The following is a 22,335-nucleotide window of genomic DNA, read 5'->3' as shown; positions in this document are numbered from 1 at the left end:
ACATTGGCCAAGCGAGCGGAGAGAAGACAAGAGAGACACACTCCTCTGGTGGCCAAGAGGTGTGACACAATCGCCACACATCTTCATCTCCCGTGACAATGGCAGCGAGCAGCAAACAGAAAACGGAACGAAAACAGAACCCAAGAACAAAAGTCAACAAGATTGAAATGGAAACCGAGTCCAAGAGCAAGAGCAAGTCCCCAGGCTAGGCCAGAGCAGAGCAGAGCAGACCACACCAGAACAGAGCCACAATTAAAACTAGAACTAGGAGGGGGAACTTGAACTGGATCTGGATCTGGATCCCTGCACACAATTGGAGAATGTCCATAAAGTCTCTTGTCTGTTGTCTCTGTCCCACCTCCTTTGCCTTTGCCATTGCCATTTCCATTTCCATTCTGCTGCCAGCTTTGGCCAGGTGAGAGTTATGCGTTGTTGTTAATTAACCATTTACGGCCTGATTGCTGCCAGCCATCTGAGCCAAGCCGATCCGATCCGAGCCGAGCCGATCCGCGCATGAGCATGTGAGCATATGAGCAACAGTGTAACGAGGTCAGTGCCAAATGGCCAAAACGCACAATGCGTCCGCCGAGGAACCGAACCAGGCCACGGTGAACCAGACCTCAACTGGAGCACATCTAGAGCCATCCCCTACTAGCTCCAGCTCCAGCTCAGCTGGGCTTGGCCCTTCGTGTCCTACAGTTGCGAGACGTACTGTAGGCAGAGAACTTCTTTGGGGGGAATACACTCCGAGAGTATGATTGGTATGCAGCACGCATGGCAATGGATCACTCCAATTTATGCATCGAGCGACCAGGAAAACAAACCAAACTTCAACATCGAGTTGGACTTGGACTTTGCATTGACAGGAGAACGGGGGGAGCCTGAGGGCCGGGCCAGGGGCCTGGGACTGCGACTGCGACTGCGACTGGGACTGGGCGGTGAAGTTTGAGGCGTTGATGTCAACGTGCCTCCACCTCCATAAACAACTCAATTCGCTCGTGAGTCTGGCCACGTTATTACGAATCGGTTCAATCAACTACCAACTGCGAGTACGAGTGCGAGTGTGCGCCCCTTCCCACTCTGCTCCCCCCTCTGGCGATGTGTTTGATGGCAGGCACGTGATCCGCAGATGAAACGATCTTCCCAACCAATTCAAGCCGCACCGCAGCGATCCGAACGTACCAAATCTGAATGAAGAATTTATGAATGAAGAACTCGAATCGAGTTCAGTTTTGGATCACTTCACCAACCCATGAAGTGGGGTTCCACGCGTGAGCGTGGAAGAGATCTAGAGGTAAGTACATATACATATACATATACATATGTACATATGTATATATGTATGTATGTATGTATGTGGATGAGTGTTTTATGTACACGTTTCTGTGCGATAGTTTCGCTTTCAGTGCCGACTGCAGCGAGGTGTGAAGATATGGGGGTAAACCCTTGACTAGAGTTCCTCTCAGGTGGCTGCAACGGTTCTTCCTCTTCTCCTCTCACCATTCTCTGGGTTGTACGTACATACATATGTATGTATGTATGTATATCTGTGCATCTGTACATCTACTTTGGCACGCATGTCGCGCAGCTTTGTTGTCGCTGTTGTTGTCGCTGTTGTCGCTGTTGTCGCTGTTCGTCTGACGCATTGTCTGTCGTCTGTGCGTGGCTTAACAACTTGAAATTGTGGCATAAACACGTTCTACAATTTCCGGCATGAGTCTTGGGCGTTTTGTTGTTGCTGTCGACTAACTGACTGACTGACTGACTGACTGACTGACTGACTGAATGCTGTTGTCTACGAGTTCCATTGATCATCATCATCATTAACCGTTGAAACATATCCCACCAGAAGTATCCACAAGGAACACTTTCCATAAGGAACTCTGCAAAGAGTTTTCTTTTCTCATCGGCCAATGATCCATGCGATCCATTCGAATGATGGTCGCCTCGGCTCTGGCTCTGGCTCTGGGCTATTTTGGAGTCCCATTCCCAGGGCTATTTACGGCTAACCTTGTTGCCCCAAAGCACACACACACAAATACGTATTAGAGGTCTTTCATCTCTGGCTGCAGTCTCTCCATCTCCATCTCCATCTCCAACTCGTTGTCTCTTCGTCTCGACCTCCTCTAAGGCCTGTGCGTGATATTTCTGTCGCATATTTAGAACAATTAATTAGTGTTTGTCTTTTTTTTAGTCGGAGCAAACACAAACAGCGAACGGCAAGGCAAAGCGAGCTCTTTTGGGTGCCCTGCCAGTGACAAATCGATTGGCCAGGGTCAGAGGGGAGACGGGCACAGAGATACAGATACAGATACAGATAGAGGGCTACGGATACAAGTGCTGCGCATGCGCATGTGCGCACTTCATATAATTGTGTAAACGATCAAATTGGAAATGAATTTACTTTCGATTTTGTGGTGAAACGCTTTAAATTAATTTACGACGGCGGCCCTCAAGGAGGAGAGGCAGGAGGAGGAGGGGTTGAAGCAATTAAAATTGATCAGACCCAAAATCGATCTGATGATGATGATGATGATGATCATTAAGCCCCCCGAGCCATTGCTGATAATGATCCAGCAATCAAACATCGAGCAGCGACCAGCGACAGTGTGAATGTGAATGCCGAAGAGCTTGTCAAACGGCCGAAAAGCATCACAACAGAAACCACGGACAGGCCACCAAAAAGCGTACAGATCTTGGGCCAGTTTCAGTTTCAGTTTCAACTTCGATTTCCATTTCGAAATTTACATTTCAAGTGGACTTACAAAAATGTCAAAAGGGGAGACCACAAGCAACCCAATCGCAGCAGGTGAGCAGAAGAGCCGCTGGATAGAAGGCAGGAAAACAATCAATTAGCTTTCGATGAGGTCTCTTCGGTGCGAAGCGATCACTACACGAGATGATCGCATCATCGTCTCAACTTTGACACACACTCCGAGCAAAGTGCAACACGAGAGGAGCGCCGTGAACTTGTGTCCATAATTAGATCTCCGTTTCAGGGCTCCAATTAGAGATCAGAGATTGTTCGTCAATAGATCAATGGCACAGCTCCAACACGATCCATCAGCGATCGCAGAATGAGTTCCCTCAGAGACGACCCTCGAGCGAAGATCTCTGCCAGCCAAAGTCTGCACGCTGATAAAGTAATTCTCTGGAAAAGTTCGTTGGAACTTGAGGCATTGATCTATCTGTCGGTTCTTGCTGCCTTTACCTCTGCTCCAGTTCGATCTTTGGCATTCGCTACCATTGGTCAGCGCTTTGGCATTTCCGCATTGACCATCGAGCATTCGGGCACTCAGACTCAGGCACTCGATCATTTGGCATTCGCATGCAAAACGCGCATTCCCCGAGCACTGCCACTGGCACTGGCACTGCCACTGGCACTGGCACCCATATCCATAGCCATATTCGCTGACCAACGCCCAGTGCATTATTACGAGCTCGAGTATCATATTGTTCCGTCATATTTCACTGGCAAATTGCCGGGCGATCGTTAATGCGGTGACAGGAGAGGCGACAACAGCGTCGGCGCCACTATCCCGACAGTGCACGAGGCGGGGGAGCACTGGCACTGGCACTGGCACTGGCACTGGAACTGAGTCTGAATGGAAGAAATGCGAAACAAATGTGCCCGCCCGCCTGGCTGGGCTAATCGATTAATTGCCTCACAGCCAGAGCAGCACTTAGCGACTGCTGCCCCACCAGATGAATATTTCCTATGGACATTAATAATAATAATAAATGTGTACGAATGTTTTATATGAAGGGGTAGTTAGCTGGCAGAGAATTTCCTCTGCTGGTGGAGTAATCTCGTTCCCGTTAATGGGAATGGGAATGGGAATGGAACTACTGGGAATGGGAATGGGCAATGGGCATGGGCATGGGCATGGGCATGGGCCAAACGAATTGCGCAGCGATAAACGAGAACAAAGAATTCGCAATGCCCACAAAATGAGGCGTGACGTTTGGTGGGTTCTGGGTGGAGGGGGGAAAGGTACCGCTAATTTACATGGCAGAACGAACAGGAACGGAAAGAGCAGGGAAAGTAATAAAGGGGAAGCAAAACGCCAAAGAACGGGAATACAAAATAAAAGAAAGAGGCAACCAGAAGCACATGGACAGAAGTTTTGGCAAAACTAACAGCTGATCGCATCATGGAAGTCCTTCCACTTGTGCGAAATTTATACGGGAAAATATGCAATGGAATGAGCAAATCGAAAATCGCAAATCGAAAGAGTTGCAAACGGAGAATAAAAATGTGCTGGCCATGCAAGCCAGACAAGAGTGTTGTATGAGATTCTATTGATATCCATCTAGCGTGTAGATCTTCAGAGCGTATGGAATATATTTATGCACTTTTTAGGGCCGTTATGGCTGCTCCCACTCTGCGGCGCGAATCGGAAAACAGCCGCCAGAAGGGTGTTTTCCAATTAAAATGTATGCAAGTGTCACGGAGATGAGGGAATCCATAAAGCGACTGCAATGACAGCTGAGGGGACGGGCAGATCTAGAGGGAGACCCATGGGGGAGTCTGGCAATGACTTTAACTCCCACCCCAAATTCGAGATCTGTCAACGTTTGCCCCACACCCCTCCGCAGCCCCAGCAACCAACCAAAATGAAGACACAAACACACACTCCTGAGAGCCTTGCCCCATGGCACTGCAACCGGATGGAGTCGTTGGGGCAACTGCATGGCCATCCAGCAGGGCAGCAGCAGCAGCAGCGGAGTGGGGAGTGTGTCTTGTGGGGAATTGATGAAGGGGTGCTGCATATCACTTTTGTTGCACTCACTTTAGTTTTGAGTCGCTTTTTGTTGCTGTTGCTGTTGCTGCTGCTGTTGCTGCTGCTGCTGCTTGTTGTTGCTGTGCATATTATTCACTTGCCGCCGCACAAATGGAATTATTTATGCAAATTGTATGCGCCAATGCAAATGCGATTGGAAGAAGCAGAGGGAAAAAATGCTTTTTATATTGATAACAAACATAAATCTGAGCGATGGTACAGTGGTTGATCGCTGGAGCGACAGCGGAATACAAATTCAAACAGCAAATAAATATAATTGATTCGCTGCGACTCATGCACGCAGTTGGTACGCTGCAGAAAATGTTCCCTAGGCGAAAGGACACAGCGGGAACTCCACAGGAGAAGCTTTGCGTTGACTTCACGACTGTGTCAAGTCAAAGGCTAACCCCGAGCAGAGTTTCCACTGTACTTGTTAGTTGTTCGAGTCTGTCTGTACATTTATATTTTTACATTTATCTTTCTCTCTCTGCCTCTGTGTGTGTGTGTGTGTGTGTGTGTGTGTGTGTCTTTAATGCACTTTGAGTATGTTGATAGTTTTTGTTGTTGCATTTTTGCAATTTGAAACGAATCGAAAAACGTGTGGACTTCAGACGGTTGCGCGGGGGCAGGGGGCTAAGCCGGCAATATTCGGGGGGGCAAAGGGGGAAGTACAGTGTCGGCATTTTGTCAAAGGTAGCTCATAGTTTGTTGCTGTTGTTGTTGCAACGACATTGACAGTTGTTGCAACTTGTTGTTGCTGCTGTTCTTGAGCTGCGCATGCGCAACGAATTTGAAGCACCACTGCCCCTGCCCCTGCCCCAGCCACTCCCCCGCTACCAGGTAACACCCCAACCCCCTCGCAGTGCCACTGCACGAACACCCACCGCCTCGACGGGGCGCAGACTCGTAATTAAACAAATCTGCGACAACAAACAGACATTAACCCATTGACTGACCCCAAAACCGGTCACCCCGCCAGCCCGCCCGCCCGCACAGCCCCGCCACTCACCTTGTTAATTAATGTTAAAACGCACTGCAGACCCCCAGACAGACGCTGTCAAAGTCGCAGTCACTAATAATTCAAACAGTTTTAGTAAATGAGTTTGCAGCCAGCCAAATGGCATTCGGCGGCGGCTCACTCAGGGCCAACAAGAGACTGGGCCAACTATTATGGCCAAATGGTGGGGCAGCAGCAGCAGCAGCAGCCACAGCAGATGCAGAACAGAATACAGAATACAGAATACAGATTCAAACTCAATTATTCTTCACTCAGACTTCAATGCTCAACGGATATAAATCAAACTCAAACACGTGGAATGCTTGAGGTTTCGCACTCTAATTTCAGAATTACCCAAGCGGAGGGAGGTGGAGCAGTCGCAGTCGCAGTCGGAAGGCGTTCAACGATTATTTCCGGTAATTGGAGCAGCGAAGAGCAAAGGCTCATCCTCCCCACCAGCTGTTAGATGGCACAGCCCAAACCCCCAAACCCCCAAACCCCATTCCTCGTGCCTCAGAAATGCAATTGAAACTGAAACTGCAGCAACTATCCACGTGCATACATACACACATACACACATACACACATACACACATACACACATACATACATACATACATACATACATATGTACATACATACAGACCCATGGGGCCGCTTGGATCTGAACCGTGTGACTAGGTGGGCTGTGAAGAAGGAATGGAATGGAATGAAACGGATTGGATTGGCTTGGAATGAGATGCGATGCAGGAGGCAGGAGGCAGGAGGCAGGAGGGCAGCAGGCAGGCAGAAGGGCAATTGCTTAAGGGCTGAAAATTGAAAACCAATAAACTGCATAGTCTGCTCAATTGGAAAATATTTATGCCTGTGTGTCTGTGTCTGTGTGTGTGTGGACATTTTCCAGGGCAAAGCAATTTCGACTTTGCGCTTCAGTGGATCGCTCCTGCCTCTGCCCCTGTCCCCGTCCCCGTTCCCGTCCACGTTGCTGAGCCTGCGCCTGCCCGGGTGCCACCTTTCAACAAAAGTTGTATTTTATTTCATTTTATTTTGGCACGAAAGGAATGCACCACGGAAGAAGAACTCGGAATTCGAACGGGGCTGACGCCGCCGCCCCGAAGGAGGGCATAGAGACAGGGGGAGACACAGAGAGCGACGGAGAGAGACGGAGAGAGAGAGAGAGCACTGAACGATGTCTGCAGCATCGTTTTGTCGACATGCGATTCATTAGAAGCGAGCGCGAGGGAAAGGAGTGGAAAACGAGGAGGAACGTTGCAAGACGCTTCTTAAGTCGCGACACTACTTGCATACCTTACTATTTTTGTAGAGCTCCAACGACTGCATGTCAAATTGCGTAAGAGAAAATAATAAATAAAATAACAATTTCAGGGATTTAATTTCCATAAGAGAAGAGGCAGAAAGTGGAACTACGCCTCGGTTCTATCACGGCTACTCCGCCACTTAGTCGAGCATGGCCACTGGGTGGCAGATTGCAGGGTATCAAATCAGAAATGTGTAAAATGAACGGAAAAAAAATCATCAAGAAGAAAAGGGAAAATTCTTTTGGTCGGCGCTGAAAGGTAATAAATAAGCGCAAGATGCGGACACGTGTGCCGTTAATCCAACAGCAGCCGCTGCCGCTGCCGCCGCCGCCGCTGCTGCTGCTCCTCACCCCACTGCAGTTCCCCATCCTCGCGGCAGCAGTCCCTGCGACAGCAGCAGCAGCAGCCACCATGTATGGTGCATCGTTCTAATTAACTTCACAAGAGCAGAAACGGAACCCGGGCGACCAGGGGAGCCAGGGAACTGTGCAGCATACAAAAGATGAAAGTGGAAGAGGGCAAAGTAGGGCCAAGTAGGCGGTGTGGCGCAGGGGGGGAGAGTACATATGTACACATGCACATATATATATAGATTTATATAAAGTATGTAGTACATAAATGTATGTGCATCTTGATTCATTTCATATATGGGGGGTTGGGCCTGCGACTGTGACTTCAACTTCCACATTCACATTCACATTCCATTTCCATGCTCATTTCCCTCTCTCGGTGCTCGCGCTCTCTCAATCTCTCTGTGTCTCCGTCTTCGTGCTCTTCCAATTAGGGATTCGCAGAGCTCTCAATTGAATTGAATTGAGAGCATTCAAGAGAAATTACAGAAGGGCAACCCGAACTGGGGACGAAGTGGCCTTCGCTTGCCAAGGAACTTCTCTGACTACTTGGATATATGTTTATGCACACAGAACCAGAGTCGCGTTGCTGGTAGAAATGTCCCACAAGTGAACGGACTCATCTGCGAATACGAATGTGCTGTGGCAGGGACAGTTCCTACAATGATTGCCAGTGGTCTCAGGATTTTATAACAAAGAAAAAGAAAGACCAAACAACGAGCCACGCAGGGCGCCCAAAAGATGAGACCGGGGACAACTCCTTGCCTTGAGTGGAACGCTCCACTCTTGGGGCTCCACGAATGAAGTTGTTTGCCGTGTGTCTACGCCCACAGAGAGCAGCGCATCAAGCTACAACAAATGCAAGAGGGAAACAAATACGACAACAGCCAGACGGATAGATGGACGGATGGATAGATGGATAGATGGATGGATGGATACATGTGTACATGGTTAGATAGATTTGTTGCTGATGGCTGCTAATGGGCACGGACTAGGGCCGGTCGCTGCTGGGTCTAGTCGGTGCTGAGGCAGGGGATGGGCTACTAACCTTGACCCAAAAGTGTGTGCTGTGTGCCGTGTGCCGTGTGCTTGGTATGCACTGAAAGCGTGCTAATTGCAGAGACTTTTCAACACGATCCAATGGCCAATGCCCACACTCCCCTCCGCACCCAGCGGCCCAGCATCGCCAGCATGATGGAGTCAAGTGTAAACACAATAAAAACTACAGCACACAGACTGGGAGCTTCGGAGCTACAACTGGAAATAAGTTGTTAGTTTCTAGTCTTTTGTTTGTGCTCTTGGTGCCAATGATGAAGAGATCTTCTGAATCAACAATTGGGCCAGACATGAACTCACTCAATGTATTCTGGGGGTACTCCTCAGTGGCGTATCGTAGGTACACAGACACACACTTCTGGCTGTACGAACTCGTAGACTCTATGCCCAGATAGGAGCAGTCAACGGCAAGCCCTATCACAAATCGAACAGAAATCGTACGTAAACACACGAGATAAGATAGGAAGTAACTCTTTGGCTGTGACTAGCCGAGGAACTGGGCTGGCACTGGGCCTCACTTTGCTTATTTGCTCTTCGATTCGTGTCACCATATGGCCGGTGTTTGCCATACTCTGGGACTGAGAGATAGTGCCACACGGACCGGAAGTTGCCTCGAGCTGAGGCGCTTTCCTTTGGCATTCTGGCCTCTGGGATCATCTCGGCCATCGTTCGACACAGCGTTGAGCGGAATTCCATTCATCAAAACCCATCGCGATTGAGGGGCGGCAGTCGAAGTCGACTTGGGTTTCATTATGTCAAATGGAAAGCTGGCCAAATGCAAATCTCAGCCCATAAAATATCCATAAATGGTTGAAATTAAATGATCCATCTAATGTTTGGTCAATCAAGGTATCCCATCCAGCTGCGGGGCAGAGAGCGGAGAGCGGAGAGGCAGCACATTAAAGTGATCATAAAAGTTGCATGATCTCCGCTCGTTGAAGGAGGTGGGGCAACGGGCAACGGGCAACGGGCACGAGGCACGCTCTTACGCTTTTACGAGCACATCAGCCAATCAGGGGAATGACGAACACGCAGCTATGATACCCTGCAGCTAGCCAGCTGATCGTTTCCATATGGCCCACACACACACACACACACACACACACACACACGCAGCCGAAAGATCACCGATCAGCATCGGAAACCCAAAACAAAACTCGGAGAAGTCGCTCACAAATTGTGCACACCAGATAGTAATAGTAATTAAAGAAAAACACACAAAACACAGGAGATGATGGATCGTTTCGGGTGTAGGATTGAGGATTGGCCATTGGGGATTGGGGACTGAGGATTGCCAAGTCACAGTCCCTGTCCCTGTGCCTGTCCCTGCCGGTGATCCTTTTTGTTCCCAAAATGAGCAGCAAGAAAGATCACTCGAGATGAGCATGGGAATGCAGCCTGGCAGAAGGTTCACACAACAAGGTGGCTGAGGAGAAGCGAACCGATCGAAGCCCCCACTTGACACACTCCAGCGAGATGGTTGCCAAATCACCGAGAATAGAGTCCGAGCGAGGGGTGTCTCGAGTCTCGAGTCTCGGGTCTCAGGTCTCAAGTGCAGAGGTCTCCGTGTCCGTCTCTGGTGCCTCATGAGGTAATTCAAGCAACAAATTAGACAAATGTCGAGAGAGGAGAGACACAACTGACATTGACATAATGATTCTTGGCTTGAGTTTGCCCGTGCCCGTGCCCGTGTCCGTGCCCGTACAATTTCATGTCTTTGGTCTGGGGTCGGGGCTGGTTCCGGCCAACAGCAACGGTCTTGCCATTTGAGCCACTTAATGAGCCACAAAGCACACACACTGACTGGCATCTCGCATCTCGCATTCGCATTCGCGCCCACCCAGACACCAAACAGAAACTCGAAACTAAAGGCCAACTCCAAAGAGCTGGAGACAGAAATTCTTAATTGCCCGCCGCCAGCCTTTGAGCGATTCATATTGTTTTTTTTGGCTATGCCAAAAATACATTCAATACGGGTAGGGGTACGGGAGGGGTACGGGTAGGGGTACGGGTACATACGAGTAAATACTGTGGACCACTCCATGATGTAAGCTGCCCAATTTGTCTTCACCTTTGCGGCACATCAGGTTTTGGTTTTGATTTTGATTTTGGTTCATCTGTGGGATGGCGAAGCGCCTGCGCAACCATTTGGCATTCGCTGATCCACTGATCATTGATCACTGAGCACTGAGCACTGAGCACTGGACATTGGACACTCGATTGTCGGCTTGTCGCCATCATTCATCATTCGTCATTCATCATTCCGTCAAGCGGCAACAGCAAAAGACAGCGAAAATCCCTTGATGACTAAATGCCATTAAATGTAATGAAATTTAAGTGCGCACCGCTGGTACCCCTGACCCACTAAACAGTGCACCCAAACACCAAAACACCAAAGCAAATACATATCCACACACTCGGCACACTCGCACTTGTTGTGCTTGTGTGTGTGTCGCCGTATCTCGTAAATACAGTTTTGATTAGGGCCATCAGAGCATCGGCCCGCATCCGAGTTGATTTCGTTAATAGGCGACAATCGTCGAGAGCATTTAATCGGCTTCCGCGCCACTCCGCTGGCAACTCCATTTGCTGAATTTGGTGGGTAAACAATGGGCCTGGCCTGTTAATTTGATAATAATGCTGTGATCGTAGGCTGAGCAAAAAAAGAGTGGAATAATCATCATAATAAAAGTGATTTCACGCCTGCTTTGCGATGGGAAAATCTCCACAGCAAAAGCGAAGCCAAATCTGTGGATCTAAGCTGTGGATATTCCGGAGAGAATTGTCTAAGCTCTGAGTTAGGTAGCCGTTCGCTTGTGGGAAATTTGTACAGCTAAATGAGCTGCTGGTCGGTTAAGGGATTGCGCAGATCTTGGAAGATCTCTGGATCGAGGAAAGGGGATTGAGCTTAGCCCAGGAGATCATCTCCAGATTCACTTTCAGTGCGCAGATCATGGATAATGCGATCCGCAAAGTCTTGGCTTGAAGAGTCTCCGTCTCGTGGATCATTACATCAAATCGCATGGCACTCGGTGGAGGTGGAGGGGCGCCACCGCATACGCCTGCAGCACCAAGTGAAACTTTAGCATTTCATTGTCATCAGGGACAAGCCGCCTCAGGCCGATGGCAGACAACTTCAATGGTTTCACTTCACCCACAGCCCACATGGACTTCGAGTTGGAGATGCAGCCACATCATCCATCAAGAGCTGGCGAGGCCCGGAGTTGGGGCGGGGGGGGGCTCAGCAATTAATAAACAAATAAAATGGCAACTACATTTCGGGTTCATGACCACAAAGCCTCAACCCAGCAACCAGCAGCCGGCAAATTGCGTGCGCGAACAACTAAATTCACAAGGCGCCCGGGGCCCGGGGCCTGGGAATCTCTGTCGCTCCGGCACTCCAAGTGAAGTGGCTGAAGATGCTTGTAGATGTGGACGAGACTTACATTGATGCGTCTCCGTGTGAAGTGAATTGAAGTGTGTACAGTGGCTGCGACGAACACGAGGCAAGAGGGCATCAGCTCTTATCATCAGCGATTCCAGAACGATGATCGTTCGATTGCAGTCGGAAAACCCTTCCATGGTTTCACTTTCTGCTTGACAAATCGTTTGAATTCGTTGGCCCTTCCCTTTTGCCATGAAATATGATGATCGTGCCAAGAACTTTGTTGGCTTACAGTCCTACAGGCGACCGATCCGAGATATCTCTGTTTGATCAACTGCCAGACGATCCAACGATCGATTCCCCATCCCCGACGACACTCTTCCTCTCCTGCTACCTCGAAATAAATAAATAAACGCTCGACACGTGGGGGTGGCACTTTTACTGCTGTCCATTTCGGGAGCGGACGAACTGGCAGCCAAACCGATCGTGCAGTGGATAATCATAAATAATATTTAAGGGGGAAGACGGAGGGACTGCTGGGACTTCCGCACCCATCCATCCATCCATCCATCCATCCACCGATCGATCGGTCGATCGATTGTCACTTTTGGCAATCAGTGAATGAATTTTGCGCCGATTTATCGATGCGACAAGCGTTTGCCGTGAGCCGCTGAATTGAATTCCAATTGAGGCGACAAACACACACCAGCCACTCGATAAGTGAAACCGAAAATGCAGTCTTGGTCCGCGGCCCACTCGCGCCTGTGAGTCACGCATTTCTTTTGGCGCTCTGCCCATTCATGACCGCTCGAGTGAGCTGTGCGCTTCATTCGCACATTCTGATTCCCTGACCTACGACATAATCCCCCCGAAAATATTTGGGCAGCAAGAGGCGTCGTGGCGTCGTCATCTTGGTCTTCGTGTGACGAAACCACTTGTATTTTTATCATGGCCAAGATACGAGCACGATGCCACAGAATGGAATGGAATGGAATGGAATTGGGTAGCATGATTCATGCCACGACAGCGGAACGCTTTCCCAGAACTCAGACTGATTAAAGTGCGGTGGACGCATTTGCTTTCTAGATCGCGCCAGATCTGCGCCAAGCGTTAAGCTATCTGCAAATTATGGCTGTTCAGGGGTGCTCTTGGGGGATTCTCTAGAGCTTGCTCTGGAAAACAGAACCGTTCCTTATCAATGACACAATCACTGCTCATGTGCGGCTCACCACTGGGCAAATTCATCCACTGATCCGCGAGTTGTGCTGCTGAACGCGGAGAGAATAACGGCCCGGGGTCCTTCAACATTTATTTCTAAGATTTTACCCCATAAACTTACCGATTAAATGTGCTGACGTCTCTCAGAGCTCTTCTCCGCTTTGGTGTTTCGTTTTTCGTATTCTTCTCTGGTGATTTTGCCCCAGCTGAAAGGAAATCGAGAATGAAAAACTCATGTACACACGGATGATGAATAGATGCTCCATGACTGGGTCTGTGGGGGTACTTCGTACACATTCGAACCCATAATGCAATGACCGAGTGTGTGACATCATCGGAAACGTAAGTAGGAAAACGGTAAATGGAGTTTTATTTGCTTTTTGTCATTGAAACGTGAGTGAGGCGACACACACGCACCTCAGCACAGCACAGAGAGAGAGAGAGAGACAGAGAGAGAGGTGGCTGGCTGGCTGGTCTAAACAAATAAGTCAATAAATAAAGGCGTTAACTTGGCTCAAATGGCCTACGTAAATATGCGATGAAATGAGCGAAAACCCGCCCGAGAGGCCCGCCGCCAAAAGGTGGGCTCTACAGACGGTCCCAGTGCACCCCTCCCGCTCCCCCTCCCCGTTGCACACTCCGCTACAGATTCAGATTCAGATTCCCATTCAGATTCAGATTCGAATTCAGGTGTAGGTTTCTTTCGCAATCGCAGCTAGACATGCGACAGGGAGAAGCGGGGAGATGGAGCGGTGGCAGCGGCAGCGCCAGCGGCAGCGCCAGCGGTGGGTACAGAAGTTGGCAATAAGCTAAAAGCTGACAAATGTTTGACAAGCGGAAGTGCCGAAGAGAACCACAAAATAATAAACGTCAAACACGAAATTTGCGCACCAAAAAAAACCAAAACACATCAAAGGAAATGCGAAATGCTTCACCAAGAGAGCAATCCTCATGGATTGGGTGTGCCGTGGCCGTGGAGGGACCTCCACTGGGTATTGGGTAGCGGTCCCACGGGCAGTCGTGTCCACGGGAGTGACTCAATCGTAATAGACCACCTCCGGGGGCAAGGAATCGTAGAGTACATTTACGACACCTTTTGCGTTGGTGTCGACTCACCTCACTCGATGACTCGATGACTTTCCCACGAAAGAGCCTCAAGAATTCTGCACGATGCCGCTGCAGAAACTGCAGTCAGGTACTTGGGAATTGGGCAAGGTCAATGCCACAGACGAGCCGGCCATAATGCGCTTTTTGCGCTGACCTTTTCGGCAAACTCCGCGCAGCGAGGGGGCAGGGCAGGGAGGATGACACAAGGAGTGCGTGACGAATGCCCGCGCATGCGGTCATCAAGGTCAGACCTCTCACCCGCTCTCGCCCGCTCTCTCCCTCCCTCTCTCTCTCTCTCTGCCCGCAAACAGCTGACGTGACTCAATCTCCTGGCAAACAAAACACATCAAACGAGGCGCCCCCATGGAGGGTGGGATCGGTGGGCAGGCATCTGACTCATGGGAATTCTACCCAGAAAGGCCTTCACAATAGTTTCGCCAACAAAGGAAGAGTCGCCGCCACATTGTCATAGAGCGTCATAGAGCAGGAGTACATTTATGGAGTTCTATTCATGCAACGATGACTAAAAGGCTAGAGGGGAATGGTCGAGGGCCAACATTAATTAGGCAAAGATTTCGCGATGTTTCCCGAATCTGTTTCTCCATAGAAACACGGGGGAGGACTCTAAATCCCCAACCCAGAGTTACTTTTTCTGTGCTTGCAAATACTGATATGGTTTCCCCAGCTGAATCCCCACTGTTATCTTCAATATTTCTCAAGCCCAAGGAATATCTTTCTTTGTTCATGGATGGACTTTCTTATCGATGCAGCCATGAAGCTCTACGCAAATATTATCATATGAAAGGTGGCTCCTAGCTGAATCGTTGTTCTGCTGATCCCTCAACTATGTCCATATGTAGATACTTTATGGATAAATGTTCAAATTGCGCCCATAAAATGTACATCAATAAACATGTATGAATACCCGTCTGAACATACATATTTATGTACATTTTACATACATTTTACATATCTCGCATTTGTGATTTGTCATTTTTCCCCTTTACTCGTTAAGTGGAAACTTCAGAGAAACTTCAGTTTGAAGTTCATTCAAGATGGGTGGTGGGCAGGGGCTGTTATCAGGGTTCTGTTGCATGTGGAAAATACAATTAAATGCGCCACATGTTTGGCAGAAGGAAATGCGACAGTGAAAGTAGTCGATCACTTGATACCCTTCCGAATCGATCGATTATGTACTCTCTTAAATGTGTTTATGAAGCTAATTTCTGGATTTGCAGAGTAATCTGTGGTTTCTTGAGGCGGGTGTCTGCACTCAACTGATGCCATGGCTACTGTTTTTATTCCCTTTCTCCATTATTCCACCTTCTAGAGTACACCGCGTGCGGCATAGAACCGTTCTCTTCAGGTACACGCCGCCCAGACATTGCAGATGTACATGCAACGGAATGTATGTATGTACAGGTGCAACGATGGTTTCCCAATAAATAGCAATAACTCTGGCCAATAATAATAATAATAATAAGTTTTCAGTATTCGATGCTCCTTTAAAAGCTTCTCTCGCTCTTTCTCTATCTCTCACATTTCGATCAAAGGAAATCGCATTTCTGGCATTTGATTTCTTTTGTTTTCCCGTTAGCTCTGATTCGATTTTGATTTTTGAATGTGGCTGTGGCTGTGGCTGTGTTTTTTGGGCTGCGCGACACGCAAATCGATGGTTTCCACCCTCCACACGCATAGACCCTGCCACACACACACACACACACACACTACACTGGCTATACAATAATGGCAACAAAAAAAAGCACTAAAAAACAGCACTAATATTTACGGTTTATTCTGCGCTTACTTTTCTGCACGCGACCCGAACAGCGACGACACAGAGGTGGCTGCGGTAGCGGCAGCGGCAGCGGCAGCGGCAGCCGTACAGACAGCGAGAGCGACAGTGACAGCGTCGGCAGTGGCAGTGGCTCCAAAAATCGGGCACCAGACAAGGAAGCACGTTATTATAACGGTAAATGTGCCAAAAAAATATAAAACGCCAGCAGCAGGCGTAGTTGCAGCAGCGCAGTCAGCGTCAGTTATTGCACGTTCACACCACATCACAAGAAAAAAAACACATTGCAGAAGAGTAAAAGCAAGACCATAAACTATAAACAGTAAACCGAAGTAGAACCAAAAGCCGACACTGCAAGGAAGAAAGGATTTTGCCGGGGAAGTTGATGGTGCGCCCTGGACGTGGACCGCGCGACACGAAGTACCGCAACACAGCGACTCCGAGAATCCGCTACACGGCAGCACGCGACGACCATATGACTGACGACGACATCTCAGGCCACACCGCAAAAGAGGGTTGCTGCTGGTGCTGCTGCTCCTGGGCTGCAAATGTTCTTCTTCTGTTCAGCTTCCGCGCAAGTCCTGGGCCCAACTATTAGAAGAGAGGCCGCAACACGGTAGCAGCAGCAGAGAGAACTTTTGCCAATAGTTGGACCTTCGTACTGGCGCAAGGTGGAGCGGTTGGTATGTGCAACGAAGTAAATTAGGAGCCGATCGAGAGGGCAAGAGGAACATGTGGAATGTGAACAAGTCAGACAGCGAAGAGAGCACTTTGAGTCGCACATTTGTATGTGAGTATGTACAGACATATGTACATGTATGAACCCTGATATATTACGCAATAATATTCCCAACAGAAGCTAATGGCTTTGAATCACGTAAACTGGAAGCTCTAGTGGGTGAAATTGTTCAATTTATTAATTGCTTCCTCGAATCTTTAACAGAAAGCACAACATCACTGTTTGTCAAATGATCATAAAAGTGTTGACACATTTCGTTGCGACAACCACTGTGCATTGATTTCGAGACTCTTCCTGCAAATTATTGTTATCCATAAACGCTATCTGTGGTAGAGAGGGGTTCGGGAGGTGTTTTGAATGGAGGGCGCATGCGTTTCCCATGGCCCTGCGGAGCATATGGAAGCAGCGGGACTGTGGGACTGTGGGACTGTGGGACTCGGCTCTTCCCTCCAGATGTGTGTGCCTACATGTACAGCCATGTTGTGTGTGTGTGTGTGTATGTGCATTTGTTTATCTGCATATTCGTTCCACTGCGGGAGAGTGCAGCGGAAAGTCTCTCTTCTTATCAGTTTCACGCATTTACTGCGTTTCAAATCAAATTTCAACGAAACTGCTGCAAGGCTTTCTCGCTCTCTCGTGTGGTGGTGCGATGGGGGTTCGCTCTCTTTCGCTCGACTCCTCTCTGAGCTGTCGCTGAGAGCGTCCAACAGGCGTAAACAGCTGTAAATTGTTTGTTGACACACAAATACAAGCACACAAGCGTACGCATGCATGTGGGATCCTGTTATGTTTCATACGGATTATTGCTTTCAATTAACAAACAAAAATCTTGAGGGGCGACCGATCCGATGAGCGAATGAGCGGGTGTAGTTAATTTATGGCATGCAGCAGCAGATTTTAATTTTATTCATCATTCAATTTCCTGGAACTCCCGCCGCTCGAGGCACCCCACACCACAGCCCGGGCCCTACTGAGAACTCTGCACACAACCTCTGCCATGTGCCCATTCTTGATGACATGACGAATCTGCGTATCCGCCAATTTCCACAAAATTCACACACCAACTCGCTAGACCTATGGGGAGGGGGGGGGAATCGCAGCGAAAGTAAAGAGGAAGGGAAGGGCGTCTTTAAAGGCCAAACCAAATCATTTGATACCCTTGGAGAACGATCAGTGGACACAGAAATTATATGATGAACTTTTGTACAGCAAAGCAATCAACAAGTGCGTGTATGAAGAGCGTTTTGGTTTCGCTTGATAAAAGTTGTATTAACATATTGCTTTGCTGCCACTCGATTCTGATATTGAGGCAGCTACAAACCTCCCCTTTGTCCAATGCCCAATCTCTCTCGTGCTTGTGTGCGTGTGTGCCCCAAGCAACAGATGCTAAGCTTCGCTTTCTGCTCTGTTCTGTTCTGTTTTGCTTATTTTGTTTTCTTGTGATCATTTCTTTATCGAGCAACCAAAAAAAAGGTTAGCTCGAAACTTTCGTTGCATCACATCTTCCTCTCTGGGCTCTTCGTTCGCTTTTGTTTGCTTGCGAAAACGCGAAATAGTAAGTGGATGATAAATGGTAAACGAAACTGATAAGCGGAACCATTGGGGCAGTTATATTGTTCCTATGGGCAATTTATCAGAGAGCTATTAAAGTGCATAAATATACATACATACATATGTACATATGTACACATAAATAATTATGTATGAAAATCCTGGGTATCAAAATTAGGGATCACATTTATTATATGATGAGGCGGAAAGATTAAACCCTCTACAAACTTGCATGAAGATAAAGTGAAACGCCATTCGGAACGGAAATGAATAATGCTGTGATAAATTATTGCAAAATGAAATATGTGTGCATAAATGTTGTTGAAGAATTGAAAACCAAACCAACCTTTAGTATTCGTCGATCTCAGATCTCCGAGTAAATTTATGCAAATGGTATTTTTGTGTTTTTTTTTTTGTATGCTTAGCGAACTTTCTCACGAACAAGAATTGCAACAACAAAAATGGTGTCGAAACTGAATAGAATTAAATAATCTCAATAAACATTCATAGTCTATCAATATAGTGTACTGTATATTGTTGTTTGATATGCACACCGAATTTCGAAGGATCTCGGTATCAGAGTTCGTATTTCGCGTACTTGTCCGTTCGGAGAGCGCTTCGGGCCGACGACTGTTTGGACAGATTTTAGCTCGGTTTTCGACTAGCGCGGAATAACTGTTTTGAAAAACTGTTGCTTCGTTTGCACACGGGTGGCGGATACTTTTGCCGAACAAAAAAATAACTCAAAAAAATTCGCAACACAAAAATTGCCGTTGGCAAGTCGGTCGCATAGCGGGAAACGGTCGCATGCGCACGTTTAAAACATTCAACGATAAACGGTACGATACATTTTGTTTTGGTCCGGTGACAGTGTGACCGCGGCGTTGTCGGCAAGACATGCCGTCGCAGCCGTAAAAAACATACCGCAATATACCTTTTTCTTTTCGAAATATACATGAATATACGACGAAAATCATATTCCTCGCTTTTGAAATTCAGTTTTATGCCAATATCTGGGAATTTCGATGCCCTATGTTCTTTAATATACCTCAAGGGAGTTGAATAGATTGATATACCTTATATATGCACTTACCTCTATCTCGCCCGATTTGCGCGCCAAAAATTCTGATTGGAAGATACCAGAGTTCTCATTTTTGCGTTGACTTAGAGAGCGAATGCTATGCATTTTTGTTGATAATGTATTTATTGAACTAAAATATGGATATTTATGTGGCGTATTCATTAACTCTTCGAATATGTGAGCAAGTCACGATATTTGTGTTTTTTTGTGTGTGTTTAGATCATAGCCCGCATATTTGAATCATCAATTTAGCTCGCAGCTGTGATCCTTCGCTGCCAGAACTAGTTCCAGCATTGGTTAGAGTTGGCAGCCCCGCACTAGGAGGCGCAACATTCAAAACACTTGATCCCCTTCTGTGTGTGTGTGGGGCTTACAATTAAACAATTTCTAAAATCTTACAACTAACACTCACAATCAAAGGACTAACATTCAGACATTAAAAAACGCTTAACTAGTTGTGTGTTGTGTGATGAGTGATGAGTGGCTGTGGGGGACTACTCCTGGCTGAGCATCTCCACATCCTGCCAGAAGGGCTCCGAAATGTTGACCGCCTCATCGCCATTGCTATCACTCGCCCCAGACTCGGAAGACATCTCCAGTGGCTCGTTGCTGTGCACGATCTGCCACTCCTGGTTGGCGGTCTCGCTGGGCGTGGGCGTGGGCGTCGGAGTGGGAGTGGCCAAGCCATCTGCTCTGCCTGGCTCCGTGTCTGCGGCTGTGGCTGTGGCTGCGGCTGCGGCATCTTTGCTGCCTTCTCCGCCCACGGAGCCACCCAACTTCAGAGAGTTTATCCCATTGATGGCCCGCACGCATTTCGAGTCCACGCTGCAACGAAAAGGGATTAGAGACGCTTCTGGCTGGCTCTGCCGTGTGCCGCGCTCACCTGAGCGCTCGGTAGTAGTAGTCGAGGGCCTTGAACGGCTGCTTCTCGATGCGCAGGATGTCGCCCAGGAGGGTGTAGAGACTCTGATTCGGGTAGTTGATCACCTGCTTCTCCAGCAGCCTGATGGCCGCCTTGGTGGCGCCCTCGTACTGACAGATCTCGGCCATCAGGGCCACCGCCGGCGTGTAGCTGGCGTCGATCTTCAGCGATCGCTCCACAAACTTTTTGGCACTCCTTTTGGCCACCGGATTGGTGGAGTGGAAGAGCGTTCGCCCGAACATCTGTGCAATGGAATGGAATGGAATGGAATGAAATGAAGTGAAAGCCAACACACAATGAGGATCCCCCCCACCCCACCGACGACACCCACCGTGTAGCTGCGCGGTGATGTGCGGAAGCTGCGTATGGCCCAGACGCACATGGTCTGCGCCTCCTTGAAGCGCTTCTGGGCCACATAGCAGTGGAAGAGGCCCTTGTAGACCTCGAAGCGGTAGGAGGCCAGGCCCTGCACGTTGCGGAACGCCACGATGGCCTCGCCGTAGCGCTTGAGCGCGATGAGCAGGTTGCCGCGCAGCAAGTGGCCCTCGATGTGGCGCGCGTCCATGTCGAGGCAGCGCTCGACAAAGGCCAGTCCGCGCTGGTACTTGGCGTCGCTGTACATCTTCTGGCCGTGCACGAACCAGTGGGCGGGGCTGAACTCGCGATCGGCAGTGACGCGCGTGAAGAGCTTCTCCTGCTCGTCGGCGCTCTGCTCGTTCAGCTCGTAGACGACGGACAGCAGGCTGATGGCCTCCATGTTGTTGGGGTAGGCCATGACCGCCGAGCTGAGGTACTGCTCCGCCTGCAGGTGGTTGCCGTAGTAGTAGAGGCAGCGCCCGATCTCCACCAGCAGATGCTCGTTGCGGCGCAGCTTGGTGTTGTCGTTCAGCCGCTGGAAGGCCCGGGATGCCTCCAGGTGCTTGCAGCCGTACAGCAGTGCCAGACCCTTGATCCAGGTGCTCAGCCACTCGATGTTCCGCGGCGCAGGAGCAGCTGCAACATGCCAATGAGGAAGGGTTCTTTGCATTGCGTGCGGCCTCGCCGCCACTCACCGCCACTCACCGTTCATGACCAGCGAGTTGACTTCGATGCCATCGACGCCCAGCTCGAGCAGCGCCTCGATGGACTTCAGGGACATGGGGCACTCGCGGAGCACTTCCTTGTAGGACAGCACAGCGTCGGCCTTGCCCTTGCTGCCGGGCGAGGCGTGATGGTGCAGTCGGGCCAGCAGCATGTTGATGCGCGGCGTGCGGCTCTTTGCTGGCAGCGCCTGCAGCGTGCTGATGGCCTTGCTCGGCTCGCCCACCTCCTTGTAGCAGACGGCCAGCTGGTAGCGGAGCTCCGCGTCTGTGAACTGGCTGTTCATCATCTCGATGGCCGTCAGGCAGGCGCTCTTGAAGCGCAGCATGGTGCGGCGTGTGTGCAGCACGGACTCCAGCTGCTGGTGGGCCAAGCGGAAGTTTCGCTCCTTGTAGTGTGCGTTGGCCAGGTAGAGCATCACCTGGTACTCCATCTCCAGCGTGGCCACATCCCGATCGTTCTGCAGCAAAGTGCTCAACAGGCTGGCCTGCGTGGGGGGGAGAGTTGTGGAGGGATTTTGATTGTGGAATGGATTTTCCAGGATGTGCTGCTTACCGCTGGGATGACGGACTCGTAGAGCCTGTGGTCGTACAGCTTTTGCACATTGGCAAAGAGTGCGTTTTCCATGGTCTCTCGGGTGTCTCAGCGTCTCAGCGTCTCAGGGTCTCGGCCTTTCCTTTTGCTTTTCCTTGCTGCGCACAAATGCCGCCAAAACTCAGAGGTGGCTCAGCTGGTTCGCCACTGTTCAAAGGACTGGTTCTTGGAACTGCTAGCTTGCGCTTCGATTTCTGTAAACTCTTGGCTTGGTTTGAAAAAGTAACAATTGGAAAACTAATTAGCATGCGAAAAGTGGATAAATGTATTTATTAGGAGTTAACTTGAGCAGAGGTTTGTTGTATTTTCATATTTGCTAAAGAACCACTGAACGATGAACAGAGCCGAATCACTCAG

General features: G+C 49.1%; 2 protein-coding genes across 4 annotated transcripts in view; both read right to left on the bottom strand.

The window, feature by feature from the left end:
- The window catches only part of LOC117903404 (GAS2-like protein pickled eggs), a 47,634-nt gene extending 28,484 nt beyond the window's left edge, over window positions 1-19,150 (bottom strand). The window contains exons 1-2 of one of the 2 annotated variants that reach the window (XM_034815399.1): window positions 18,648-19,150; window positions 13,231-13,315 (exon numbers count right to left, since the gene is read on the bottom strand). The gene's annotated coding sequence lies outside the window, so the exon portion shown is untranslated. Of the gene's footprint in view, window positions 1-13,230; window positions 13,316-16,023; window positions 16,296-18,647 lie in introns of those variants that run through there. The other variant, XM_034815400.1, reaches the window with a different exon arrangement.
- Window positions 1,448-22,218, bottom strand: LOC117903406 (anaphase-promoting complex subunit 7). 2 transcript variants are annotated; one of them, XM_034815405.1, is made up of 8 exons: window positions 21,940-22,218; window positions 21,367-21,871; window positions 20,636-21,297; window positions 20,266-20,546; window positions 20,000-20,207; window positions 17,187-17,197; window positions 5,834-5,838; window positions 1,448-1,459 (listed from the first exon to the last, which is right to left on the bottom strand). In XM_034815405.1, coding segments are annotated over exons 1-8 (1,746 nt in total). In that variant the 5' UTR covers window positions 22,012-22,218; the 3' UTR covers window positions 1,448-1,457. The 2 variants fall into 2 exon arrangements, with proteins under 2 accessions (XP_034671296.1, XP_034671295.1); XM_034815404.1 differs by lacking the exons at window positions 1,448-1,459; window positions 5,834-5,838; window positions 17,187-17,197 and having other exon boundaries at window positions 19,734-20,207.
- Between the last annotated feature and the right edge of the window lie 117 nt (window positions 22,219-22,335).

Source organism: Drosophila subobscura, chromosome A, assembly GCF_008121235.1.
Source record: "Drosophila subobscura isolate 14011-0131.10 chromosome A, UCBerk_Dsub_1.0, whole genome shotgun sequence".
Classification (NCBI taxonomy): Eukaryota; Metazoa; Arthropoda; class Insecta; order Diptera; family Drosophilidae; genus Drosophila; species Drosophila subobscura.
Note: the sequence above shows the minus strand (reverse complement) of the source record. Positions and strands in the feature narration are given on the sequence as shown.

What these genes read in the sequence shown, in the direction of transcription:
- LOC117903406 (XM_034815404.1), bottom strand. Translation starts at nt 22,011, where the DNA reads ATGGAAAACGCACTCTTTGCCAATGTGCAAAAGCTGTACGACCACAGG. An exon ending in ACGAGTCCGTCATCCCAGCG is followed by an intron (nt 21,872 to 21,939) that starts GTAAGCAGCACA and finishes CCCCCCACGCAG; the next exon opens with GCCAGCCTGTTGAGCACTTT. An exon ending in CATCACCGCGCAGCTACACG is followed by an intron (nt 20,547 to 20,635) that starts GTGGGTGTCGTC and finishes TCCATTGCACAG; the next exon opens with ATGTTCGGGCGAACGCTCTT.